At 42.5% G+C, this 23,832-nt stretch overlaps 1 protein-coding gene across 1 annotated transcript in view; it reads right to left on the bottom strand.

Moving 5' to 3' along the window:
• Positions 1-261: 261 nt before the first annotated feature.
• LOC104981809 (chromosome unknown open reading frame, human C7orf72) overlaps positions 262-23,832 on the bottom strand; it is a 65,170-nt gene continuing 41,599 nt past the window's right edge. The window contains exons 6-9 of the mRNA XM_010831053.1: positions 14,977-15,018; positions 13,554-13,661; positions 3,409-3,516; positions 262-2,256 (exon numbers count right to left, since the gene is read on the bottom strand). Of these exons, the coding sequence (XP_010829355.1) occupies positions 2,133-2,256; positions 3,409-3,516; positions 13,554-13,661; positions 14,977-15,018 (382 nt within the window). The 3' untranslated portion in view covers positions 262-2,132. The remainder of the gene's footprint in view (positions 2,257-3,408; positions 3,517-13,553; positions 13,662-14,976; positions 15,019-23,832) is intronic.

Genomic DNA, 23,832 nt, shown 5'->3' with positions numbered 1-23,832 from the left:
TCCCTTTTCACAGGCTTCTCCCTTTCTTTGCCTTCAGCTACCACCATTTTGGACTCCTTTTCCCTATTCTAGGGCTTCCCTTGTGGCCCAGCTGGTAAAGAATCCACCCACAATGCGGGAGACCTGGGTTCCATCCCTGGGTTGGGAAGGTCCCCTGGAGAAGGCCTTTCCCTTCACTGTTTTAGCCTGGAGAATTCCATGGACTATACAGTCCGTGGGGTCACAGAGTCGGACACGACTGAGCGACTTTCACCTCACACTTTCTGTTTTAACTACCTAACAGTATCATCAATTGAAAAAAAGTCTGTTCTGGGCTCAGGTTTAAAATGATTATCTGTCCACTTCTAGACTTTCTCTTCTGCTCTCCCACGAGTGTCATATCTTCATAGTACTTGTGTAATATTTTTACAATATTATGTTGTAATATCCTTATTTGCGAGAACAAGCTCATTAGAATGCATTTTCTCTTCCAAGTGAATTATTTAGTGATTTCTGACACTGTCTTCCACCTATGTTTTACAAAACCCACATAGGTTCTGTGTGTGTGTGTGTGTGTGTGTGTGTGTGTGTGTGTGTTATCCCTGGGGATAAATAAAAGCTGAGGCAGTAACTGTCAGAAAGACTGAGCTTGGGGAGAGGAGCCGAAGGCAAGTGGCTGCCCTGAGGAGGAACAGGGATGTTGGCTCCCAGCCCGTCGGAATAAACCAAGACCCAATTCAGAACTTGATGAGCAGATGGAAATCCCTGCAGCTCTCTTCCTTGACTTTTATGATTTTCAGTTGAACTGCTGACCATGGAAACCCAGGTCACAGGACTTAAAACACTCAGAGGTTCTGGTAGTCAGTCAGGCCAGAATTCTGGATCCATGGTGAGCAGGGTTTGCATTTGACCTTTATGCGTGAGAAGTCTGAGCTAGTTACAGTGAAAATGAAGAGCTGCCACCTCACCTCTCCTGGAGGTGGCCCTGGGACTCTGCAGACAAGGCCACTATCCTTCCAGGAGCAGCTCTGGAGGCGCTCAGTCCTTGGATAGTGTCCAGGGGCTGGCGGCATGGAGGGTGCGAATAGTCGCCTGAGGCTGAGGGGCGTCAGGACCGGGTGCCGCTGGTACCCTGCTCAGAAAGGCCCAGAATGATAAACAAGGCCTCGGACCCGGGGCAGCTGTGCCTCCTGACAAAGTGGCCTGCCAGGGATGTTTACCGCAAAATGTAATCTCAGGTCCCTGCATTCATCTGCTCCCTGGACAGGGCTCATCATTCCCATCTGTGTCTGGGTGAGAATCTTCCAAGAGATGAAGATTTTTTTTGGTCAGATTTTTTGACAGAATTGCTCTTTTCTGAAAATAATTAAGGCTGCAAGATTGGGTTCAGAAGCCATTACTTTTCTGCGAAGGCCGATCAGCTCCATAGCACAGATGGAGGGTGGACGGCAGCCTTCCTGTGTATCCTGGCAGAAGGCAGCAGCCAGGGACGGCAGCAGTCAGCACCCAAGTCTGTGTAGGTGTCAGCTGAGGCAACACATGATCCTCAAGCAAAAACATCTGATTTCGCCCTTCTGATGGGAAAGCAAGGCCAAGCTACCTCCGAAGGACTTACACATTTGCATGGAGTTCTGCGGGATCCCTAGCTCATTCTGAATCTTTTGGGAGAAGAGGCATTCTGTCTCTGGGTAATTCTTTTTTTTCAATAACTCAGGGAAGGTTATTTGATCTATAGTGAAAAACAGCAGCAAAGGTTTCTAAATTCAGAAAGCTGGGTTCTAGTTCTAACTCCACTATGAGTTGTGTGACCTTTGATTAATATTTTCCTTCTCCTAATCTCAGCCTGCTTATTCATAAAATAGTAAGATAGTCGCAAAATGCCCACTGCGGGGTTGCGAGGGCGAACGAGCTAAGGTTTATGAAAGCTCATGGCATCCACAGCCGTGTGGATACAAATACAACCTCATGTGAGAGGACGGAGGATCTCACACAGTCCATTTCCATGACCACGTGGTTCTGGAGCTGGAGCTCCGCTTGGCCAAGGCCCAGCCAGACACACGGAGAATGTGCCTTTATTTGGCTTCTGCTACCTCCCCATCACATCATACCCAGCACCTCTCCCAGGCTAGGGGGGCACTCAGGGCGGGTCCCTTTCAGTAGCTTATAGTTTCCTTATCCTTCTTATTGAAGGGATTGTAGGGTGTCACAGTTGTGACCATTCGAGAGAGCGGCCCCTGGTGACGGAAGAGGTCAACTGCCATTCTTTTCCGTAAGACACTAACAAAATGGAGAGAAAAAAAGACATGTGAAATAAAATGAGAACATATAACCTCATGTATTCTCCAACTAATGATACACAAATATGGGAGAGATGAAGAGAGAAAGCTATAGGAGTAGAGGGAGAGAGAAAAAGGATGCACAGAACAGAGACAGGGTGGGAATGGTTAATCCTTGTGAGTACTGTTTCCTTTATTTCATTTATTTGCGTTCAGTTTATTGACTGCATACTATGCATTATATCACGGACTGAAAATCTACCTTGTGCCTAGAATCACAGTTTGTGCCAAGAAGACAGAAAATACAGACAGAAGGAGGTGAAGCTGCAGAGAGGCCAATGAGTAACCAACAGCTACCACACAAAGCCCTGGGGGTGTGGGCTCAGGGTGTGAGGCTGCCCAGAGGTAAAGTCATCTTTCTAGAGTGGAAAGGGACCTTTCTGGTTTTGAGAAATGAATGGCTTCTCCACCTTCCACCAACAAAGGAGAAAAGGCACCCTTTTGGGGGACTGCCTTCCTTCTCCTCCCAGATGCACACTGACCTAACTTGAGAGCTTATATTTACATGAGGCCAGTCTCTGGACCTGGCTAAGATGCATTTGCATTTTCAGAGCTGTGTCACCTTACTGGCAAGGCAGGACTTTCATCAAATGTTTTCAAATTTGAGATATAATGAGCAATAACCACCTGCTTCTCATTGGAAGCTTCAAAGCACGGAGTCTGCACTAACCTCCCATCAAATGCCTCCTGTTTTCAATTTGCAAAATGGTGTTTAAATATATATATATGGCTTTTAACAGAATGTTGTCTTTTATGAAAAGTAAGATGGCTATCCACAATAAGTGAACGTGTGTCTCATGTAGTATGTTCTATGCATGTTCTAAGGATAATGCAGAAGGGTGATAAGTATGCAGAGTTGAGTCCAAGAGGCTAAGATGCTGTCCGCTAAGATGCTTTCAATCTCTTAATGCCCTCCTTCTAGCAACAACAGTGGGAAAATGAACTCTTCTGTCTTTTTGGACTTGACACCCTATTTTTTAAACAATGTAAATTTACTCCTAATACTTAATTGTTCTTTAATCGAATAATCATCATTAGGATTTCCCCCTCCCCAGTATATCCAAGCATGTTGAGTAATAGGATTCATACTTACTGGTGCACTTCTGAATCTGGTGAGGGGGTCGTTGATGGACGATCAGAATTTGCTGGATGGGTGGCTGTGAAATGAACCTTACCAGTGTATCCTGGAATATTTGCAGAGCTAAAGGAAAGAGTGAAAAGAGGGGAAGAAAGAAAATGAACACAACAATCTGCCAAAGAGTCACGGTCACCAGCACCCAATTATGAAAACATAAAGAAGGACGTAATCTAAGGGTTTTGTCCCACATGAAGGTCTGGAAGTCGGATTGCCAGATAGGAAAGCATGCAGGCAGGGGGCAGAGATGAGTAGGTGACAGCCTTCCTCTCAGAATGAAGAAGCTTATTTCAAGTCCATGTTTCTCTGCTGCTTGAATTTGCATGTGTTTTTCATACCTGATCCACCATGGAGCTCTGTTTCCTAAGGAAGGTGGACATGCTTTCCTTACCAAAAAGCAGACCTGGCTCCCGAACAGAGCTCTGAGGTGCCGACTCCAATGCTGGTGGACACACAGCATGATTTTTAAATAATACTTCTTTCTCGCCACCACTAATGTACTGACTTCATACAGTTTATGAAATTTAGCTCACTTCCACATACTCCTCTGTGATCATGGCCCTTTTCCCTTCAGAGAGAGTAAAAGAAAAACACTAGAATGTATGGCAGGTTTTTCAGTGTGGGTATGAAATTCATCTTGATAAAGGCAAGCAAACATCCAAAACAAATATTCTATTGGGTAATTCAGAGGTGAGTGAATAATAACTACTGTTTTGACATTTCTACAGCATACAAAGCCCTTTCCATGGATCATTTTCTGGGAAGAGGTGGGGCCAGTCCGAGTGCTGCTTGAGACACGGGACCTCATCTCCAGGTGCAAGGGAAGACGTGAGGCTAAGACTATCTCAAAGAGCAGAAACATGCTCTCTGCAATCACAGGGCACTTCAAATAACACCGTCTTTGTTAAGTGCAGCTCTCAGGGTCCTCCTGGTGCCACAGTAAGGACAGAGGAAGGTCAGCTTGCCCCGGCCACTCCCTGGTCCCTCCTCTGGGAGTGGGACATCCCTCGGCGAGGGCCCTTACCCTCCATGGATGCCCAGACACAAGGTAAGGAGCAGCGAGGACTGAGTCCTATGGGAGGCGCAGGGTCGGCTCCTCTGAGGGGCCCCTGGTTTGATCCCATCCTGTCCACATGTCCAATAAGGGGACCTCCAAGCACCACTGACGGCTGGAGGAATTGTCAAAACATTCAGTTTCAGAGAGGATACACATGCAGTGGCAGGTGACAAGCAGGCAGTGCAGGGCAGGGCAGTGAATGGTGAGTGCTCAGGGGCCGGGCCTCAGACCTGGGCCTCTGACTCTGCTTGTTGACTCGCAGACCCGCACACAGACTGAGCTCCTGGAAGCCTCGCTGCCTCGGCTACGAGCAGGGTGACAGGACCAAGCTCAAGGCTGCAGTCGAGAGGGAGGCCAGAGTCTACCTGCGTCTGTGGGCAGGCAGGTCCTCTGGGCTCCTTCCGGGCATTAGCACACGAGGGGACAGGACATACAGGGCAGAGCCTGTGCCAGTAAACATTCTGTGTCTCTTCCAAGCACGTCAGTCTGTGACTAGCCGGCTTTCAGGCAATAAAATAGGAGACCCAATGCAGACAAAGGGAAGGGCAAGCACATCAGGGGCCATAGCAGAATGAGCGGTGCAAGTTAACGGATACGGTAGGCTGGGAAATCAGGGAGCCAGGCCTGCCTCCACCCCTCCAGCAGCTGTGAGATTAAGTGGGGAGAGCCCTCAGCGGCTGCAGCCAAGAGCGCACGTGGCCTCCCAGGGCCTTGGGGTCAGAGGGATTCAGTGAAGGTAAAAGCAGCTGGCAAGCCGTTAGCACTTAGTAGGTGCTCAACTAATTGTAGTCATAATACAAGATTTCAAAGAAATAAGAAATGTATGAAATAGCAGCCTGGCAGTGAAGAATGCAGTTGATCCGGGACAGGCAGCTAGAGAGAGGTAAAGACAGTGGTTTCCCGACGCTGCTGCGCCTGACAACTCGGGGATTTTTCAAAGGTACCAACGCCTGATTCCCACCCACCAGACATGCTAATTTAATTGGTAAGTGCTGTGAGCTGGAAATTGTTTTTTTTTTTTTTTTAATCTCTCCAGATAACTCTCATGGGCAGTCAAGTTTGGAAGTCTCTGTTTCAGGTTTCAGGTTTGTTGGAGGGACCTGGGTGAGTGAACCACCGCTGCCAAATTCTAGGCAGGACCCTTCAGGATTTCTTGGAATCTTCTCCTAGAATTGCAGCTGTATGTCAGAGTGGGAGCAAAAAGTGGGGCAAAGTCATTCATATGTTATATCTCTCCCCGAATTCATCAAAGGTTCCATGCATGTTATGAAGGAAACCCCCTTCCTCTGCGTGAGAGTTTTTTTCCACTGCCTCTAAAACACCTGCAGAATGAAATTGCCTCTGAGGTCACAGCCTTCCATCAGAGCAGTAAGAAGCTGAGATGGAAGCTCGGCAAGGGCTGGATCTAAAACACCATTCGACTATCGGTGCTTTACCTGTGGCGTACAGGTTACTGATGTTGAATAGTATTCTACGTCATGTTCTAATAATGAGATTTATTACATCATGTCTAAAAATAACAAACATGAACCAGAGGACTGAATTAATGATAAGCTGCTTGGGCTTGAGAAACGAATGCAGTTGCATAATAAACTGCCACCTATTTGAAAATGAAAGTCCTCACCCACGCTGCTTCTAGAATCTACTCCATTTAACCCTTTTTCAGGGACAACAAAGGGGAACTTTTTTCCATCTTAAGTGCAACAAGACTAGAGGAGAGCAGATTCTGGGGGATGCTCTATAGACCCATGGCTGATGGGTGATAAGCTTTTTCAGATGAAAGACACTGAAAAGTACAGGCTCTGAGAGAATTTCCAAGTCAGCTGCATGATCAGACCCATTCCCTCATTTAAGGAAAGCTAAGGGAAGCAGGAACCCATTTAAAAATAAGTCGTCTTCATGTCTGTCTTTGCTCCATAGTTGCTAGTCTTCTGAACACCTTCTGTGGCACCCGATTCCCAAAATAAGCCTAGGGTTGTTCACTATGGGTAACTGAATAAATTACTGCCTAAGTTTATAACTAACTGGCTTTTCTCAACAAAGCATAATAAAATAGAAATTAAATAACTTGAAAAATATAAGGAAGTTTAGTAAATCAGTTAGAGAAAAAGGGGCCCAGATGGCATATAATTAAAAGACAAATAGAAAAATAAAGGAAACATGGAGAAAACCATGTTATATGTAGATTATAAGTCATGCATACGTGGATGAGAATGCCAACGGGAACAGGCTCTCTGTCTGTAACACAGGCCCGAATAATCCTCAGGAGCCCGTACCCTTTGTGACACTTACGTGGGCTGCTTTATTTAATCTCCCAACACTCCATGTCCTTGGTCCTGAGACCATGCCATGGTAGAGATGTGGGCACTGAGGCTTGAGCACAAGTCTAAGCCATGTGCCCAGAGACAACAAGGCTGGCGGGTGGTGGAACTGAGGGGCCCCGGAAGGCCCTGAAACCCAGGCTCCCAGCTGAGCGGCATCTGTTCTGCGTTAAGTGTAGCACAAGTTCAAGTCACCTGGAGCCTTGTTTATCGAGAGCTATTCTATGTCAGGACTCAAACAGGCTAGGCTCCTGATCGCTTTCACATTAAGGAGGAACAGAACCCAAGTGGGGCAAAGATGACTGATGCAAACTAGGAGCAGGGGCATCAGAGAGGGATGCAGCCAGATGCTTGCGCTGAGTGTGTTGGGGGCTGGCATCTGCCTCCAGGGTGGCACCCCTGCCCTGTGACCCTGGACGGGGTCTTTCAGGACCACGTCTCCCCAAGTTGGGGTGATGAAATTCACAGTTCCTTTACAGGGAGTGTGGGGTCAGGGTACCTGGGCAAAGTGTTGGCCTAGCGCAAGAGTAGGGAGAGGAGGAGGCAGGCCTGGGAAGGTGGGGCAAGGGGAGGGAAGGCTGAGGGAACAGCTGAGAAGTCCTAATAGCACCAGCGTGCTTCTGGTCACTGGGCTGTGCGTCCCTGAATATAATGAGATACTGTGGTCCCAGGATCTGCTCAAAAATTAGTTTCACTCTTATCATCATCGTGCTCTACAGGACATGCTTTTCTCCTTCTGTTCTCAGGGAACCTTTACCTCTTCCATCCAAAAGGGACACAGAAATGAGCCAAGAGCCCCGACCAGAGCAGGGCTGAGGCCCCAGGAAGCATTCACTGGCTGCAGGCGGCCCAGGGGAGTGGGAGCCCTGTTCTCTTAACTGCTCACAAAATGAGTGTCTGGGGCTCTTTAATCATTTACTCTGCCTCAGCCTCCTCATCTGTAAAGTGGGGAGAGAGCCTGTTCCCCCACCTTTGGCCTCATCACACTACTTTGAAAAACAAATGAGAGAGTCGATGTGAAAGTTCTCTGAAAAGGCAGAAGTGTGGGCCAATGTAAGGAACTGCTATTCATAGCCTGGCTTGAAGCTGGGCTGTGGTTAAGATTTTGTTAAAGGTGCAGCACACCCAAGAGGTCAGGGCGGTCCCCTCTGCTGGCTCAGGACTCGGCCCATGGCCGCCCTGGGATCACTTTGGACAGTTATGTGTTATTTGCAAATGCTTCATCAGAGAGATGACTGAGGTAAAGGCACAGCGAATGTGAAACCGGGTGAAGTCCTGAACTAAAAGATGGAGATTTAGTGGAAGACGGCATGGTGGAAGCACCAAGCGGGTTTGGGAAACGGTGGTCTGGAAAGCACCGGGTGTGGTGGGGTTGGGTGTGGGTCAGAGGGCGCGGGCTCTGCTCTGTCACCTGGATGTGCCCCCTCCTGTCCTCCTTGGTAAAACAAGGGAGGGGCTGGGCCAGCTGAGATGCACATACCAAGACCCCGTGTGGTCCCTTTCAGAAGAAAGCCCCATTCCCTTTTCTTAGGAAAGGGCAAGGTTCCATGCTTTGGGGTCCTGACTTGGCACAGATCTGCTGTTTTGAAACCATGTGGAACCACAAGATAGGTACTAACAGAAAAAAACTTCCCTTCCACCCTGTTCATTACGCTCTTGCAAAGAATATGGCTCTAGTATTTAGGAGAAAGATAAAGAACAGATTTGGTAAAAATTGGGGGTTCCTTATGTTTCCCTTGCTTGCTTGACACATTATAAGTGAGGAGTGACTTTGTATCTTTTTTTTTTTTTAATTCCTACTCAGTTCCCTGAACTTCCAGAACTCCTGTTGAATCTAGCGGATACTATGGATTCTAGTTCCCAAAGGAGGCTCAAGTTAGAAGTTAGAAACTTCAGTGGAGACTGAATTACTGTCTTGAATCCCTTAACTCTGAATATCCTTTAATAATAGGTCATGCCTGCCGAATCAAAAAATATTTTAATGCAAAACTCATGCAAGAATTATGCTTTTAGGGATTTGTTCTAAAAGAAATGTGTGCATGATTGTGCAAAGATAATGTGGAGGTTTGTTGCTTTATTTTTTTAACAACAGAAAAAAATTTCAATAACTACTTGGCCCACGTAAACTATACCTTGCAGTGGAGTATCACACAGCCATTAAAAAGGGTCTTCACAGCCCCGCCCGCTGCTGAGGAGAGTGTCCGCTGCGCCTGTCAATCTCACACCTCCCCACACCGCCCCCCTGCACACACACCGATGTGCAGCTGCCTGCACACAGACATTCATGCAGGCCTGGCAGCAAAGTCTGAAATACGCATCAACTTTCAACACTGAGACTCAAAGGAAGAGGTAATTTACTTTTTACAAATATAATTGAATTATTTTTATAATAAGCACATTTGGAAGGAAAAGAAGGTGCTATCTGGTGAGCGTAAATGCGAGCACTGAAGGTGTGAGGACACACACTAGATGTAAACTATGGTTCCACTGCAAATATATTTATATGTTTTGACCTCATAGTCCATTGCAAGAAGTCTCCCTTTAGTAAATAACTCCAAGTTATGGAAAAGATTCACTTAACAAGTATTTGACAACATTATTTATCATAGTAAGAAACAGAAAACATTTACACATGTAACCTAGACGCGCTAGTCAACGACAGTGCTGTGTGCTGTGCTTAGTTGCTCAGTCATGTCCAGCTCTTTGAGACCCCATGGACTATAGCCCGTAAAGTGCCTATGTCCTTTGGGATTCTCCAGGCAAGAATACTGGAGTGGGTTGCTATGCCCTCCTCCGGGGGATCTTCCCAACCCAGGGATCGAACCCAGGTCTCCCACACTGCAGGAGGATTCTTTACCATCTGAACCACCAGGGAAGCCCAAGAATACTGGAATGGGTAGCCTATCCCTTTTCCAGGGGATCTTCCCGACTCAGGAATCAAACTGGGGTCTCCAGCATTGCAGGCAGATTCTTTACTGGCTGAGCTACCAGGGAAGCCCCCTGGAAGTCAATGACAGTACATCTATAAAAATAAAAAAAATTATGGTCTACACAAATAAAATACTATGATGAGTTCATAATAACATGTGCCCATGATGATGCTATAAAGTGAATGCAGTAAAAATTACATATGTAGCATCATCATAGCTGTATAAATACAAGGAAGATGAAGGATGCAGATGACAGATGGAAATATGCCAAAATCTTCATAACAGCTATGTTTTTATGTGACAGTTTAGTTATATTTTTATTATCATTAATTTTTTTCTGTACTTTTTTCTATAATGATCAGATTCCGTTCTACAATTTTAAAAGTTAATTTTAAAACCATTAGCATAATCACCACGAATACACTGGGCATGTCAAATGATTTGGTGCCCAGAATACAAAATCAATGAATAAGGAACATTCGAAAGCATTCCACCTTTTGGGGAAACTGGTGATTCCAACCACTGAACCCAAGAGTCTGTAGCCTTGACTCTGTCTGAAATGCGGCTTCCACTGAAAGGGCGGGGCAGGCAGTGTTCCTGGCCTAAGTGTCATGGGTTATGAGGAAATCCTTAAAGATGATCTCATAAAGATTTTTCCCTTTAGGAAAGTTTAAGGTGAGAAAACCAAGGAAGAGTCATTTTTGCTTTCGAGTAGGATGGTATTCTACTGGGCACAAAGTAAGTTTATGTGTTTCTGGGGTTTGGACCTCACGCAGATGACATCACATTGCATGTGTCTTCTGTACTTGGCTCAGTGTGGTACTGAGGAAACAACACAGCATTTTGTTTAGAGGTTCAAGTATATGTAGCAAAGCTACCAAGCAAAGCAAGCAGAGGATAAGCACGAAGACTGATGCGATGACTTCTGGGTTGGGGAAGGAAACTCAGGAGACGAGGTTGTAAGGGGTATACAGGCAGCGTAAGAGATGTGAATAAAATACTATTTCCTTAGCTAGGCCTGGGACATAGGCATTTCCTTGTTATTTTGCTTTATATTTTAAATATGACACTACATATTTTGTATCTATATCTCATAATAAAAACAGAAAGTCTTTTCCTGTGTTAAAAAGTTCGAATAAAAGTGTTAGTTGCTCAGTCACGTCCGACTCTTTGTGACACCATGGACCATAGCCCACCAGGTTCCTCTGTCCATGCAATTCTCCAGGCAAGAATACTGGAGTTGGTAGCCGTTCAGTTCTCCAGGGGATCTTCCTGATGACCCAGGAATCAAAGCCAGGTCTTCTGCATTACAGGCAGATTCTTTTCTGTCTGAGCCACCAGGGAATCCTTAAAGGGGACGCTGCAGCTGCATGGGTGGGAAATCCAACGCCGGCCTCCCGTGGGGCAGGTGAGAACTCTACCACTAACCACCTATGCTCCATTAAAATTCTATTAAAAATTGAAACCTCATCCAAAGAAGAAACTTTGCAACCTTGGATGCCCTCTAGTGCCCAATTTAAGTAAGTACAGTTAATGTCCAATTCTACATGATCCGCTCAAATTTCCTTTTCTTAAAAACACTAACATCAAGATGAGGTAGAAGGGCATGCTCCCAAATTTACTCAAGTTAAACAGTATGTTATACATCAAATTTTTAAAATGCTGCCAGACTGCTCTTTACTCTCCTTGAAGAGTGATCCAGAAGAATACATTCTATTCTTCAGCAAGAATGTTTCATAAAACACTTCAAAATTCAAATGTATATTTCAAAGGAAAAATACTAGAAAATTTGATGCCAGAAGGTTTTCAATTGAGTTTATCTTTGTGTTCACTCTTAAACTCTTTTTTTTACAATCTCTACTTTTAATAGCAATCCTTTCCCTGCAGAAATTAGGCAAGAATCATAAGAGACAAATCCTTTCTTAGGACTTAGCTAAAACATCACAGCCTTCAAGGCTTGTGGATAAAAGTGACCTCTCTGTACAACCAAGATCAAGAACACTAAACTTGCTTCTCAGGAGCCTCACTCCATCCTGCCTTATACTATCATTATTGGGGTGTGGAGCTTACCGGCCCTGCAGGCTTGCAAGCTACGTGAGGGCCAAGTGTTTGGTACAGTACATGGGATACTTTATGTACTCTCTCTTCTTTTCTTCCTTTATTTCTTACTGGTTGAAATATAACAACTCATTTATTTCTTCAATGCATTAAGTTATAGAAATATAATTTAAAACCAAAGTTACTTTTGAAAGATAGTTTACTTTGGTCAAGTAGTCAAAAGAATTAGGGTGTCAGAATGTGTAACACATGAAAATTCAAAATTATTAGGGGATGTAGAGCAGGTATGAAGGACAGCCAATGTGAAACTGAGCTGGTTTGTTATTTTGGCAAAACGGATGTTTAAAAAAAAAATAGAGCAACTGACATTTAAAATACTGTTGGTGATTCACGCTACAGGCTTACACTCTCCTGCAAGCCTTACAGTCGTCACAGAATCTGAAGGTGTACCAGCAGTGATGTGCAACAGCTCAGGGCCTAATACAGAAGATTTGGTCCATGATTATCACAGAATACTACTCAGCCAGAAAAAGAACAACATAATGCCATTTGCATCAACATGCATGGACCTACAGATTGTCATACTGAGTGAAGACAAAGACAAACGCCATATGCTATCACTTACACGTGGAATCTAGACAAAAATGCTGCCCATGAACTTACTTACAAAACAAACGAGTCATAGACACAGAAAACAAACTTATGGTTACTGGGGGTTGGGAGAGATAAACAGCAGACTGGGATTGACATACACATACTGTTTTGCTGTTGTTTGGTCGCTGCTTCTGTCCAATTCTTTGCAACCCCAGGGACTATAGCCTGCCGGGCTCCTCTGTCCATGGGATTTCCCAGGCAAGAACACTGGAGTGGGTTGCCATGCCCTCCTCCAGGGGAACTTCCTGACCCAGGGATTGAACTTGAGTCTCCGGCTTGGCAGGTAGATTCTTTTACTGTTGAGCTACCTGGGAAGCCCTTGTACAGACATGACTATATATGAAGTATATAACTAATATTTAACTAACATAATCCCTGCTGAATAGCACAGGGAACTCTACTCAATACTCTGTAATGATCTATATGGGAAAAGAATCTAAAAAAGAGTGGAATATATATATATATGTGTAACTGATTCACTGTGCCGTACAGCAGAGACTAACACAACATTGTAAATCTACTTCAACACATTTTTTAAAAAAACCACACAGAACATCGGCTTATTGTAGTGTGTCTTGTGAATTATCCTAATGAAGCAATTTCTGAGCTTCAGTATTTCCATGGGTGAAAGCAAATATATATATATACATATATATACACACACACACACACACACATATATATTCATACAACATTGGAGGTAAACCCAGGTTAGTCAGTGTTCAAAACTGTAATCTCCTTTGTGAGAAACTATAGTTCTTTCAGGAAACAATATGTTTCTTCTTAAGTTGTGGTCAGTACCAGGCCATTTTCTGTTTTTTTAATTATTGAAGTACAGTTGATTTAGAATGTTGTTCCAATTTCTGCTATATGGCAAAGTGACTCAGTTATATACACATTCTTTTTTATATTCTTTTCCATTATGAATTTATCACAAGACACTGAATATAGTTCCCTGCACTATTCAGTAGGAACTTGTTTATTCAAGGCCATTTTTCTATTGCTTTATTCACTGCAAAGCCTTAATGACCACATTTCTTCCTTAATAATAACGTAAGAGGCATAATCACAGGTGGAACTCACCGACTTGAGTTTGTATAAAGGATTTCAGAGCTACGAGGCTTGGCGAGAGATGTGATGTCTCCACAGGGGTTGTCAATGTCATCAGCATTTGTAGACTGAACGCAACCACTGTTGGGATGAAAATACTTTTTTATAGTTTTTATTAGAAACATAGAAAACATAGGTGAACATACCCTAACTTGCAAAGGAAATTTTTCCAAAACAGATCAAAATTCAAAATGTAATACATTAACCACGGTGATGGAACAATTTGCCCTAAAAAATAAAGTAAGGAGATTTTCCTTTTTAGAGTAAGAATTGATCTTCAGTTTGGGCCAGAGTGAGTAACAGCTGGCCTGTGTTACTGAGCAAAGAAGTAGGCTGTCTAAAGCCATGAGCCAAGTCCTTCCCTGGAGCCTGGAGATGGCCTGGGGCGGGCAGGAGTGGTGTCCCAGAGTGGAGGAGGCTTCTGTGGAGATGGAAACAGGCCTGGGGTTCTGGGAAACCAGCAGTGTGCCTCCGGGCCTGAGAGAAGGCCCAATCCATCAGAGGAAGTGAGAGGGTGTCCTGGAGGCATTTCTGGGGCCACTCAGAGAAAAAGGAGTCAACTTAGCTGGGGAGCAGAAGAGGCTAGAGTAACGGGGGGAGAGGGGGTAAAGATGAAAGGCCCAGATTCTTCCACTTCTTGCATTTTCTTTGTTCCAAGTTACTGTGATCTGAATGTGTATGTCCCCCCAACGAAACGTATATGCTGCAATACTAACACCCAAAGGTGATGGTATCAGGAGGCGGGAGGTACTTGAGTCATTAGTGTCCTTATAAAAGGGATCCCACAAGCCCCTCATTCCCTATACCTCCTGTGGACACAAACGTGTGACCAGGGCCGTTCCTGGGCCATCCCCGAAGTCAAGACTGCAGAACTGCAGGAAATAAACGTCTGCTGTTATCAGCCCCAGTCTGTGCCGGGCTGTGCCAACACCCCAAGACTTCTAAAACACAAGGTGTTTCTCCAGTATAAAGCACAGAAGACCCGAGTGGAGGGTGACGCACTTCTGTGCCACCCACGGGAAGTCAAATTTAAATTTAGAAAAGCGAGAGGTCGCATTTCCTGCCCTTCAGCATGTGAGCCCATTACAGCTTCCACGTCAACTGTAAAAGTCTTTCTGGTTGACAACACCTCATATGAGCAGTATCCAAGGTATTTTACTTCATAAAATAACCAATTTGGGAAAACTGAAAAAAATGCTAACGCTTTATTTCTTTTATCAAAATCTTTAACACATTTTTGATGAAACTGTTGACAGGCACCATGCTAGGAAAACATTACAAATCTGCTAGAAAGTGTATGTTGTTTTAAAGAGTGAGTTACAAACGTGACTGAGCTGAAAGTAACAATACAGATGTAAATCTAGTAACTTTTAAAACATTAAGAAATGTTACTTACGTATAGAGAGGAATGTATTTGCTTCTGGAACTTGGACTCACACTTAGAAAAAAAGAAAATATGGGCGACTGAGTTACTGATGTTAAGAAAAATTAGTTTGCCAGAGTACTTCTCTTACTAAGTCTTCAGATATATCTCAAAAGAATATGCTTCCAAAAGTTTGTAATTTTAAACAGAAGAGACTTGAAAATGTAGCTTTAAGTGATGAAAAGCAAACACAGAACAGCCAAGGACGAGTAAATCCTTGCTGACTCCTATGATTTAGTTCCAAAGCCTCTTCTCCTAGTTTTTCTTTGCTGTTTTCATCCTCAATGATTACATTGGCAAAGTTGACCTCTAGTTTTCTTAGGGGCTTCTCTGGTGACTCAGATGGTAAACAATCGGCCTGCAATGCAGGAGGCCCGGCTTCAATCTCTGGGTTGGGAAGATCTCCTGGAGAAGGGGATGACAACCCACTCCAGGATTCTTGCCTGGAGAATTCCAGGGACAGAGGAGCCTGGCAGGCTACAGTCCATGGGATTGTAAAGAGACACAAAGAAGGCAGACATTTGAGTTGACTGAGCCTTGGGTGTAACCCTCCATGGTGGAGAGAAAGCCTCCATGGCCCAAAGAAGTTTGGTGTCTCAGACAAGACTACAGTTACCTAGGGCACTTCAGGGAGCTTAGGGTTTATTTTGTACTTTCCCTGCTCCAACCCCAGAATTAGCCATTTCTCCAAGGATCTTACAATGTCTTCTATTGGAGAAGGGCATTTTAAACCAACATTTTGGAGCTGGATATGCTTCAAATGTATGTATGAGTGTATATGAACCCGTGTGTGCCTGAAAAGGAAGTGATAGTGCTAGCTATTTAGTCATGTCCAACTCTTTGCGACCCCATGAACTGTACCCTGCCCTAACTCCTCTGTCCATGGAACTCTCTAGGCAAGAATACTGGAGTGGGAAGCCATTCCCTTCCCCAGGGAATATTCCCCACCCAAGGATCAAACTCATGTCTCCTGCATTGCAGGCATATTCTTTACTGTCTGAGCCACCAGGGAAGCCTGTGTACCTACATGTCTACATATATTTCTAAATATATATATATATGTATACTTATATATACATGCACACACACACACACACACACACACACACACATATATATATGTATTAAAATAAAGGGATACAACAGAGATATTAAGAGCTTGGTAATAGATCACAGCAATAAAAGCAAATGAATACCACCAGTAAAGTGAGTTACACCAATATTTTGATTTCCCAGTGCCTATAACAATTATGTTTATACTATACTGTAGTCTATTAAGTGTACAATGGTATTATGCCTAAAATCAATATGTTAATTTAAAAATACTTAACTGCTAAAAAATGTTCACCATACTCTGAGCCTTTAGCGAGTTGTAAAATTATCGTACTATTGTCAGGGGACATTCAACTTTAAGGGATCCAATTTGTCCTTTTCTTCCTTTGTGTGCCATTTCTCAAGGACTCTCTATTCCTTATCAGTTTCTGAAAAACAGGAGCGAGCAGAGCTGCATGCAGTTCTCAGGACTGAGATCATGAGAAAGAGCACCTGCTTGGATTCCTTTCAGTGACTCCCTTCCGTAACCTTTTACTTAAAGGTAATCTATTCAGTTATGCCCGTCTTACTCAGGATATGGAATGTTTTCTGGCCCTTTGAAGATTGTTATTTTCTTGGCTCTGTTTTTGCTCAAATTTTTTTTTTACTGCCTAAAGTTGCCTTGTATGAAGATATATAAGCATGCATTTCTGCAAATAAAGTACCCTTGTTTCACTCAAGACTTGGGTCCCCTGCGTCCTTCTCGTCGACTCCAGTCCCCAGGTCCCGGTCTACGAACAGTGTGACAACTGGCGCCCAAACAGACGTGGTGAACGCCCTTGGTAAGCGGATGGAATGACTATTAGAACCTACGGAGGTCAGTAAGTGCAGGGTTATGGGACAAACGGGTGGAAAGCCCCACCACTTTTCTACTTTACTTCAGCATTTATTTAAGGTTCAGGGACTTTTGGTTTCATGTCAACGGATAGAGGCTTGTCTTCAGACAGTGGTTGAATATAATCCCTGGTTCCCTGATGAAGGCAGTTTCAATTTAGAAATTTGTAAGTGGGCTAAAGAGAATGTTGAATGAGCCACAAGACAGGGAAAAAATATTCCAATAGATTTCTGGCCCTTATGGGCCCTCATTAAAGCCGTGATCTTGCCATTTCAAGGCAACTCTAGCCCCCCTGATATTCGTCAACAAGCAGAATGCTCATTATATGAATATGAATTAGATGATGAGACTTTACAAAAGGCCCAGTTAGAGCAACATAAAATGTTTCAGAACTTTCCCACCATCCCTGCTCCAGCTGTCCCATGCGCTCCTCCTCCTCTTGTAACGGGCACGAAACCGAAGGTCCCCTGGATTCGAGGACAAAATGAATCTGATAATGCTTCTTCTGATGCTCTCTTTGACACTAAAGCCAACAATATGTTTTTTGATGACAATGATAAACCCCTAACACGCACTCATATTTATGAAAACGGATGATCCACTCATTCTCCTTCATGACGAAGGCCTTCTGATTTACTGGCTTTGCAATCTCAAGTCTCTGAGGCCAATGATCTTTTTGCCCTTCCTGTGTTAAGAAATGTTAATGCTCAAGGACAACTAATACCTCAATATGAAGGCATTGATTTTTCTCACATGCAACAAATGAAAAAGGCTGTAACTATGTACGGCCCTCATTCACCTTTTTCTAAACGCTATGGCATCTTCTATTGGAAATTTTATTCCTTATGATTGGTGAATTTTGATAAAAGCTCTTCTTAAACCAGGAGAATATCTTCAATGGATAATGTGGTTTCATGATGTGGTCCGAGATCGTGCCAATTCTAATGCTAGAGCTGGCACTCCCCAAAACCAAATTACTTTTGAAATGTTAACCGGTATGAGGCAATTTGATTCAGTGGAAGCTCAGATACAATGCCCTCCTTTGTTGTGTGAGCAATTGAAAGAGGTTGCCCCTGAAGCTTGGGATCGAATTACTCCTCAAGGGGAACCTAAAGGTAGCTACACAAAGATATTACAAGGGCCTAATGAAGCCTATGCTGATTTTTTAGCTAGACTGGGAGTTGCTATCTCCGGTAGTGTTGTAGGAGAGGAAGTCAGAGTGCAGTTAGAAAAACTGCTTGCATATGAGAATACGAATCAGAAGTGTCAGAGAGCCATCACTCCAATTCGTGAGTCCAGGAATATTGATTATTTGAAGGCTTGTCGCAACTTAGGATCAGAAACTCAGAAAATGCAAATGCTAGCTGAAGCAATGGCTGCTGCCTTTAAAAAGGGATATGAAGGATGTTTTGTTTGTGGGGATAAGAGCCATTTAAAAAAGGATTGCCCTAAAAAACGCACAGAAAAAGTTAAAACTGTTAAAAAACCGCCAGGAGTCTGCCCTCGCTGTCGTAAGGGGGTACACTAGGCTAAAGAATGTCAATCTAAATGTGATGTTGAGGGAAACCCTACTTCAGGAAACTCAAAGATGGGGACTCCCCGGGTCCCCATCAACAAAAACCAGGGGCAAACTCCATCTTTTCCCTCAAACCCTCAACATCCGGCAGTCGATATACCAGCTCTAAATGATTTTATCCTTTTTCCTCAAGCAGTCCCTTCTAGAATACCGACCGGACCTTATGGACCCCTACCCCCACAAACCTTTGGCCTTATACTTGGCCGATCTAGTCTGACTTTTAAGGGAATTACTGTTCACCCTGGAATAATTGATTCAGAATATAAGGGAGAAATTCAAATTATCATGTCATCTCAGATACTATGGCAATTCAAAAAGGGGGACCAAATTGCCCAATTACTTCTTTTACCTTACATTTCTATTAACTCCTCTAATGGTATACGGACAGGTAGATTTGGTAGTACAGATCAAAAGCAATCCTTATGGACATCAATAGTATCTGAATATGCATGACCAAATATACATATCAAAATTAATGGCAAAATATTTTCTGGTCTTCTTGATACTGGATCCGATATTACTATTCTTTCCAAACATTTATGGCCCAAATCTTGGCCTATACAGAGAATTTCTTGCCAAATTGCAGGAGTTTCTCAAACCAAAGTACAAGAGGTTTATCAAAATGCCCAAATATATCCATGTGAGGGATCAGAAGGCCAGCCTGCAACATGACCTTATGTGATAGATGCACCCCTCAATAGGAAGAGATTTACTTATGCAATGGCAAACTCAAATATATAATCCACATTTTTCCTAGGGGCCACTGCTCATTTAATAAACAATACAATTATTAAAATAACTTGGAAAAATGACGAGCCTATTTGGACAGAGCAGTGGCCCCTTGTAAAAGAGAAATTAGAGGCTGCTAAGGAACTTATAGATACACAATTGAAATTTAAACATATTGAGGAATCTTGTTCCCCTTGGAATTCTCCCATTTTTGTCAAAAAAAGAAATCTGGCAAATGGCATCTCTTAACAGATCTTCGAAAAGTTAATACATCTATGAAACCTATGGGTGCATTGCAATCAGGAATTCCATCACCTACCACTACTCCTCAAAACTGGCGTATTATTATTATAGATTTACAAGACTGCTTTTTTACTATACCTTTACACCCTCTAGACCAAGAGAGATTTGCTTTCTCTCTTCCTTATCCTAATCATATCGGGCCTCATAAACAGTATCAATGGACTGTGTTGTCTCAAGGAATGATGAATTCTCCCACCATGTGTCAGTATTATGTAGCCAAAGTCCTTGAACCTGTGAGAAAACAATTTCCTGACTTTCCTGTTATTCATTATATGGATGATATATTGTTTTCAGCTCCATCTGTTTTATAAACTCAGCAGATGTTTGACATAGCTCAACAATGCTTTAAAGCTTCTGGATTAATCATTGCCCCTGAAAAGATTCAAACATCTACACCTTACTATTACCTAAGATTTGTTGTTAATAGACAACATATTACTCCCCAACTAACACAGATTCGTATTGATAAATTATCACCTTGAATGATTTTAAAAAACTTTTAGGCGATATAAATTGGATTAGACACTCTTTAGGCATTGCAAATTATCAACTAATTTATTTAACACTTTAAAAGGAGATCCAGATTTAAATAGCCCTCATTCACTTTTACAAGAGGCACGAGAGGAACTCTGTTTAGTACAAAATAAATTGCAAAAGCAGTTTCTTACTCGTATTAGACTTGATTTACTTCTAGAGTTATTTATACTCCCCTCTCTCCATTCTCCTACAGGACTTCTTACCCAACAATAATACCGGATAGAATGGATCTATACCCATTTTAGAGGGACAAGGTCACTTACACCCAATCTTGATTTGATCATTGTAATCATTATCAATGGAAGAAACAGAGCTAAGACTCTAATTGGCTCCGATCCTCATAAAACTGTAGTACCTATTAATAAATCTCCATTCGAGAATGCATTATAAACTTCTACCGATTTCCAAATAGCCTTTCTGGAATATTTTGGAGAAATTTCATTTCATTATCCTTCTAACAAACACTGGAATTTCTTCAAAAATACTGAATTTATCTCTCGCCTTGTCACATCACAACCTACACCTCAAGGTGATGTTTTCTATATAGATGGGACTAAAAACGCCAAAGCCTCATTCTGGTCTCTCAAAGAATATAAAGTCTTTTATACGAAATTTCACTCTGCTCAACAATTATATGCTCTCATTCAGGTTATTCACCTACATTCTTATCCTATTAATATAGTTTCTGACTCCTTATATTCAGTTTTTGTATTAAGAAATATAGAAACTTCTACCATAAATTTGAATCAATCTATTATCCAACAACTTTTCCTTGAACTATAATCTATTATTAGGAACCACACTTCCCCCATTTCTATTACCCATATTCCAGCACATCCTTGTCTTCCTGGCCCTATGGCTCATGGCAATGAACAAGCTGATAAACTTGTCTCTTTTGCTACTCCTGAAGAGTAGCATGTTCTATTACACAATAACGCTGGCTCATTACATCAAATTTGGAAAATTCCATACTGACATGCTAAAGAAATCATTAATGATCCCTCTACTTGTAGCCCCTACGTCTTTGACCCATTGCACAAGGCCTCAATCCTCGAGGATTACAACCCAATGAACTATGGCAAATGGATGTAACTCATTGCCCTAAACTTTCTTCCTCATCCTTCTTACATGTCTCAATTGATACAAATTCTTCTTTTATATGGGCCACACCTCTCTGAGGGGAAGCTACATGACATGTTATAACACACCTGTTAGCTTGCTTTGCAATAATAGGAACACCTAGTTCTATAAAAACAGACAATGGCGCTGCCTGTATTTCTAGGCAATTCAAACAATTTTTACAATCATTTTCTATTACACATACTACAGGCATTCCTTATAATCCACAAGCACAGGGCATAGTTGAACGAGCACACCACACACTGAAACTACAAATAAAAAAATTAAAAAAGGGGGAATCCACAGGAACACTTCTATCTTCCTTATCCAGAGCAGACTTTACTAGATCCCAATGCAATATATTCTTTAATCCTATAACTATTGTTAATACAGCTTTGTTTTAAATTTTTTAAACTTACCACAAGGAGATATTTTGACAAAAGTAGAAAAACAATTTGAGGCATTGAAGGACACCTCCCTTCCTCTGCCCATTTGGTATCAAGACGGGTTGAGTAAACAATGGAAATCTGGAAAATTAATATTACAGGGGAAGGGGTATGCTTGTATTTCTTCAGATGGATCCAGTGAAATCAGCTGGCTCCCTCTTTGGAAGATCCACCCCAGGGGAGCCACTGGCGTTCAAGATAGAGAAGAAATCCCCAGGAGGAGGAGATTCCAGCACAAGCCATGGCAGCTTTACAAATTTCCAAGAAAGGCCGCACTTGACGTCATCCACCTTATGATCTCCCTACTTGGCGAAAGATAAAAAACCCTTAATAATCAAGCTGAAAATGTGGTTTCTCAACAGGGAATGCCTCAGAATCCTGAAAATATTTTTGTTGCTATGCTTGCTTTGCTTGCTTTTGCTTCCCCCGCTCAGGCTGACTTGATTAATCACACTTATTGGGCTTATATACTTAACCTCCCTTTATTGCAGGTTGTAGAATGGACAGATATAGGACCGGTCATATCCACTAATGACTCAGTACATATGCCTCCTCCTTGGAGCTTAGAGGGGCCCACTCATCCTGAGGAAGAAGGAAGACTCATAACATTTCTCTAGGCTATGAAATCCTTCCTTTATGCATGGGCCCAGCAGAATTACGTATTAATGTTAGTCGACAAACGTGGGCTTTTGTCCTGCCTCCAAAAAGGAATTTCCACACATTGCTTGGACTGTTTGCTGCCCTGTCTTTTTATGAGAACCATGTCAATACTACCAAAACTCTAGGAAAAGGACAAATGTGGGAATGTAAGGGGTTTACTTATAAGGACTTTAAATATATTCCTGTTTATTGGGATAAATGTCAAGCTAAATCAGGAAAATTAATGTTTGTGGCCAATTACACCATTGTTGATTGGGGACCCCATGGTATGTGGTTATCTAACTGCTCAGATGGTATTAATAGTACTATGTGTGATTATGTTACTCAAGTAGCATGGAAGGTTACCAACAGTTCAATGGAACACTTCCATGACAAAGGACTCCTTGGCTGGCTTGATGGTGGAATGGCACCTCCTCGCCCTCAAATTGTCCTAAATAAACGGATTGGACCTGAATAATGGGGCATCTGGAAACTTGCTATGAGTACTGAAAAACTTGGAACTTAGACTGGATATTTCACAGGGACCAGTCATAGTCATAGTAACCATTCCTTCCATTATAATCATTCATATTTTATACAAGCTTGTGTTCCCCTTCCTTTTGTTATAGCCATAGGGAACTTACAATTTAATAAGATTTTACATCCTGTGACTTGTATAGATTGCAAATTGTATGCTTGTCTTAATTCCTCTATTTCTCTAAAAAACAAATCCCTTTTGATTCTTCGATCTCGATGTAGTCTGTGGTTGCCAGTAGATCTCCAACGACCCTGGGAAGAGAGTCCCATGGCAGGACTTGCCTCCCAGTTACTCACTAAATTACTCCGATGATCTAAGCGATTCATTGGATGGTTAATTCTTGGCCTTTTGGGGTTAATAGCCATTTGCACCACTGTTGCTGTCGCAAGCACTGCTTTACAGACTTCAATTCAAACACAAAACTTTATTCAAAATTGGACTAAAGATGCTCATACTATGTGGGCCACTCAGGCTCAGACAGATGAGGAAGTTCAGGATAAAATTCAGGAATTAGAAACAGCCATCCAAAGGGTTGGAGATCAATTAATAGATTTACAAAATCAAGTATTATTAAAATGTGATTGGAATTCTACTTAATTTTGTATCTCTCCTGTTCAGTTCAACCATAGTGCTTAAAATTGGGAACAAATCAAATTTCATTTGCAAGATATACATAATAACACTTCCTTAAATGTACATTTGTTGCAAAAGGAAATCTTTGAAACCTTCTCTAAGAGTCTACCCTCTTCCAACAATTTGGAAACCTTAGCTGAACAGCTAATGGATCAATTATCTGGGCTGGACCCTTGAGGAGGGTTTCAAAGCATTACACACAGTATTGGATCTGGAACTATAATACTGATAATTGTCCTGGTGATTATATTTGTAATATACTGATGCCTTTCAACTAAAATTGTTCAAACTAAACAAACTCAATTGGTCAGGGCCTTTTTCACAAAAGTATCTACAGTCATCCCCAATTATGAAGAAATAAAAAAGGGGGAATTGTCAGGGG

Source organism: Bison bison, unplaced genomic scaffold (genome assembly GCF_000754665.1).
Source record: "Bison bison bison isolate TAMUID 2011002044 unplaced genomic scaffold, Bison_UMD1.0 scf7180017864522, whole genome shotgun sequence".
In the NCBI taxonomy this organism is placed as follows: domain Eukaryota; kingdom Metazoa; phylum Chordata; class Mammalia; order Artiodactyla; family Bovidae; genus Bison; species Bison bison.
This window is presented reverse-complemented; position numbering and strand designations above follow the sequence as displayed.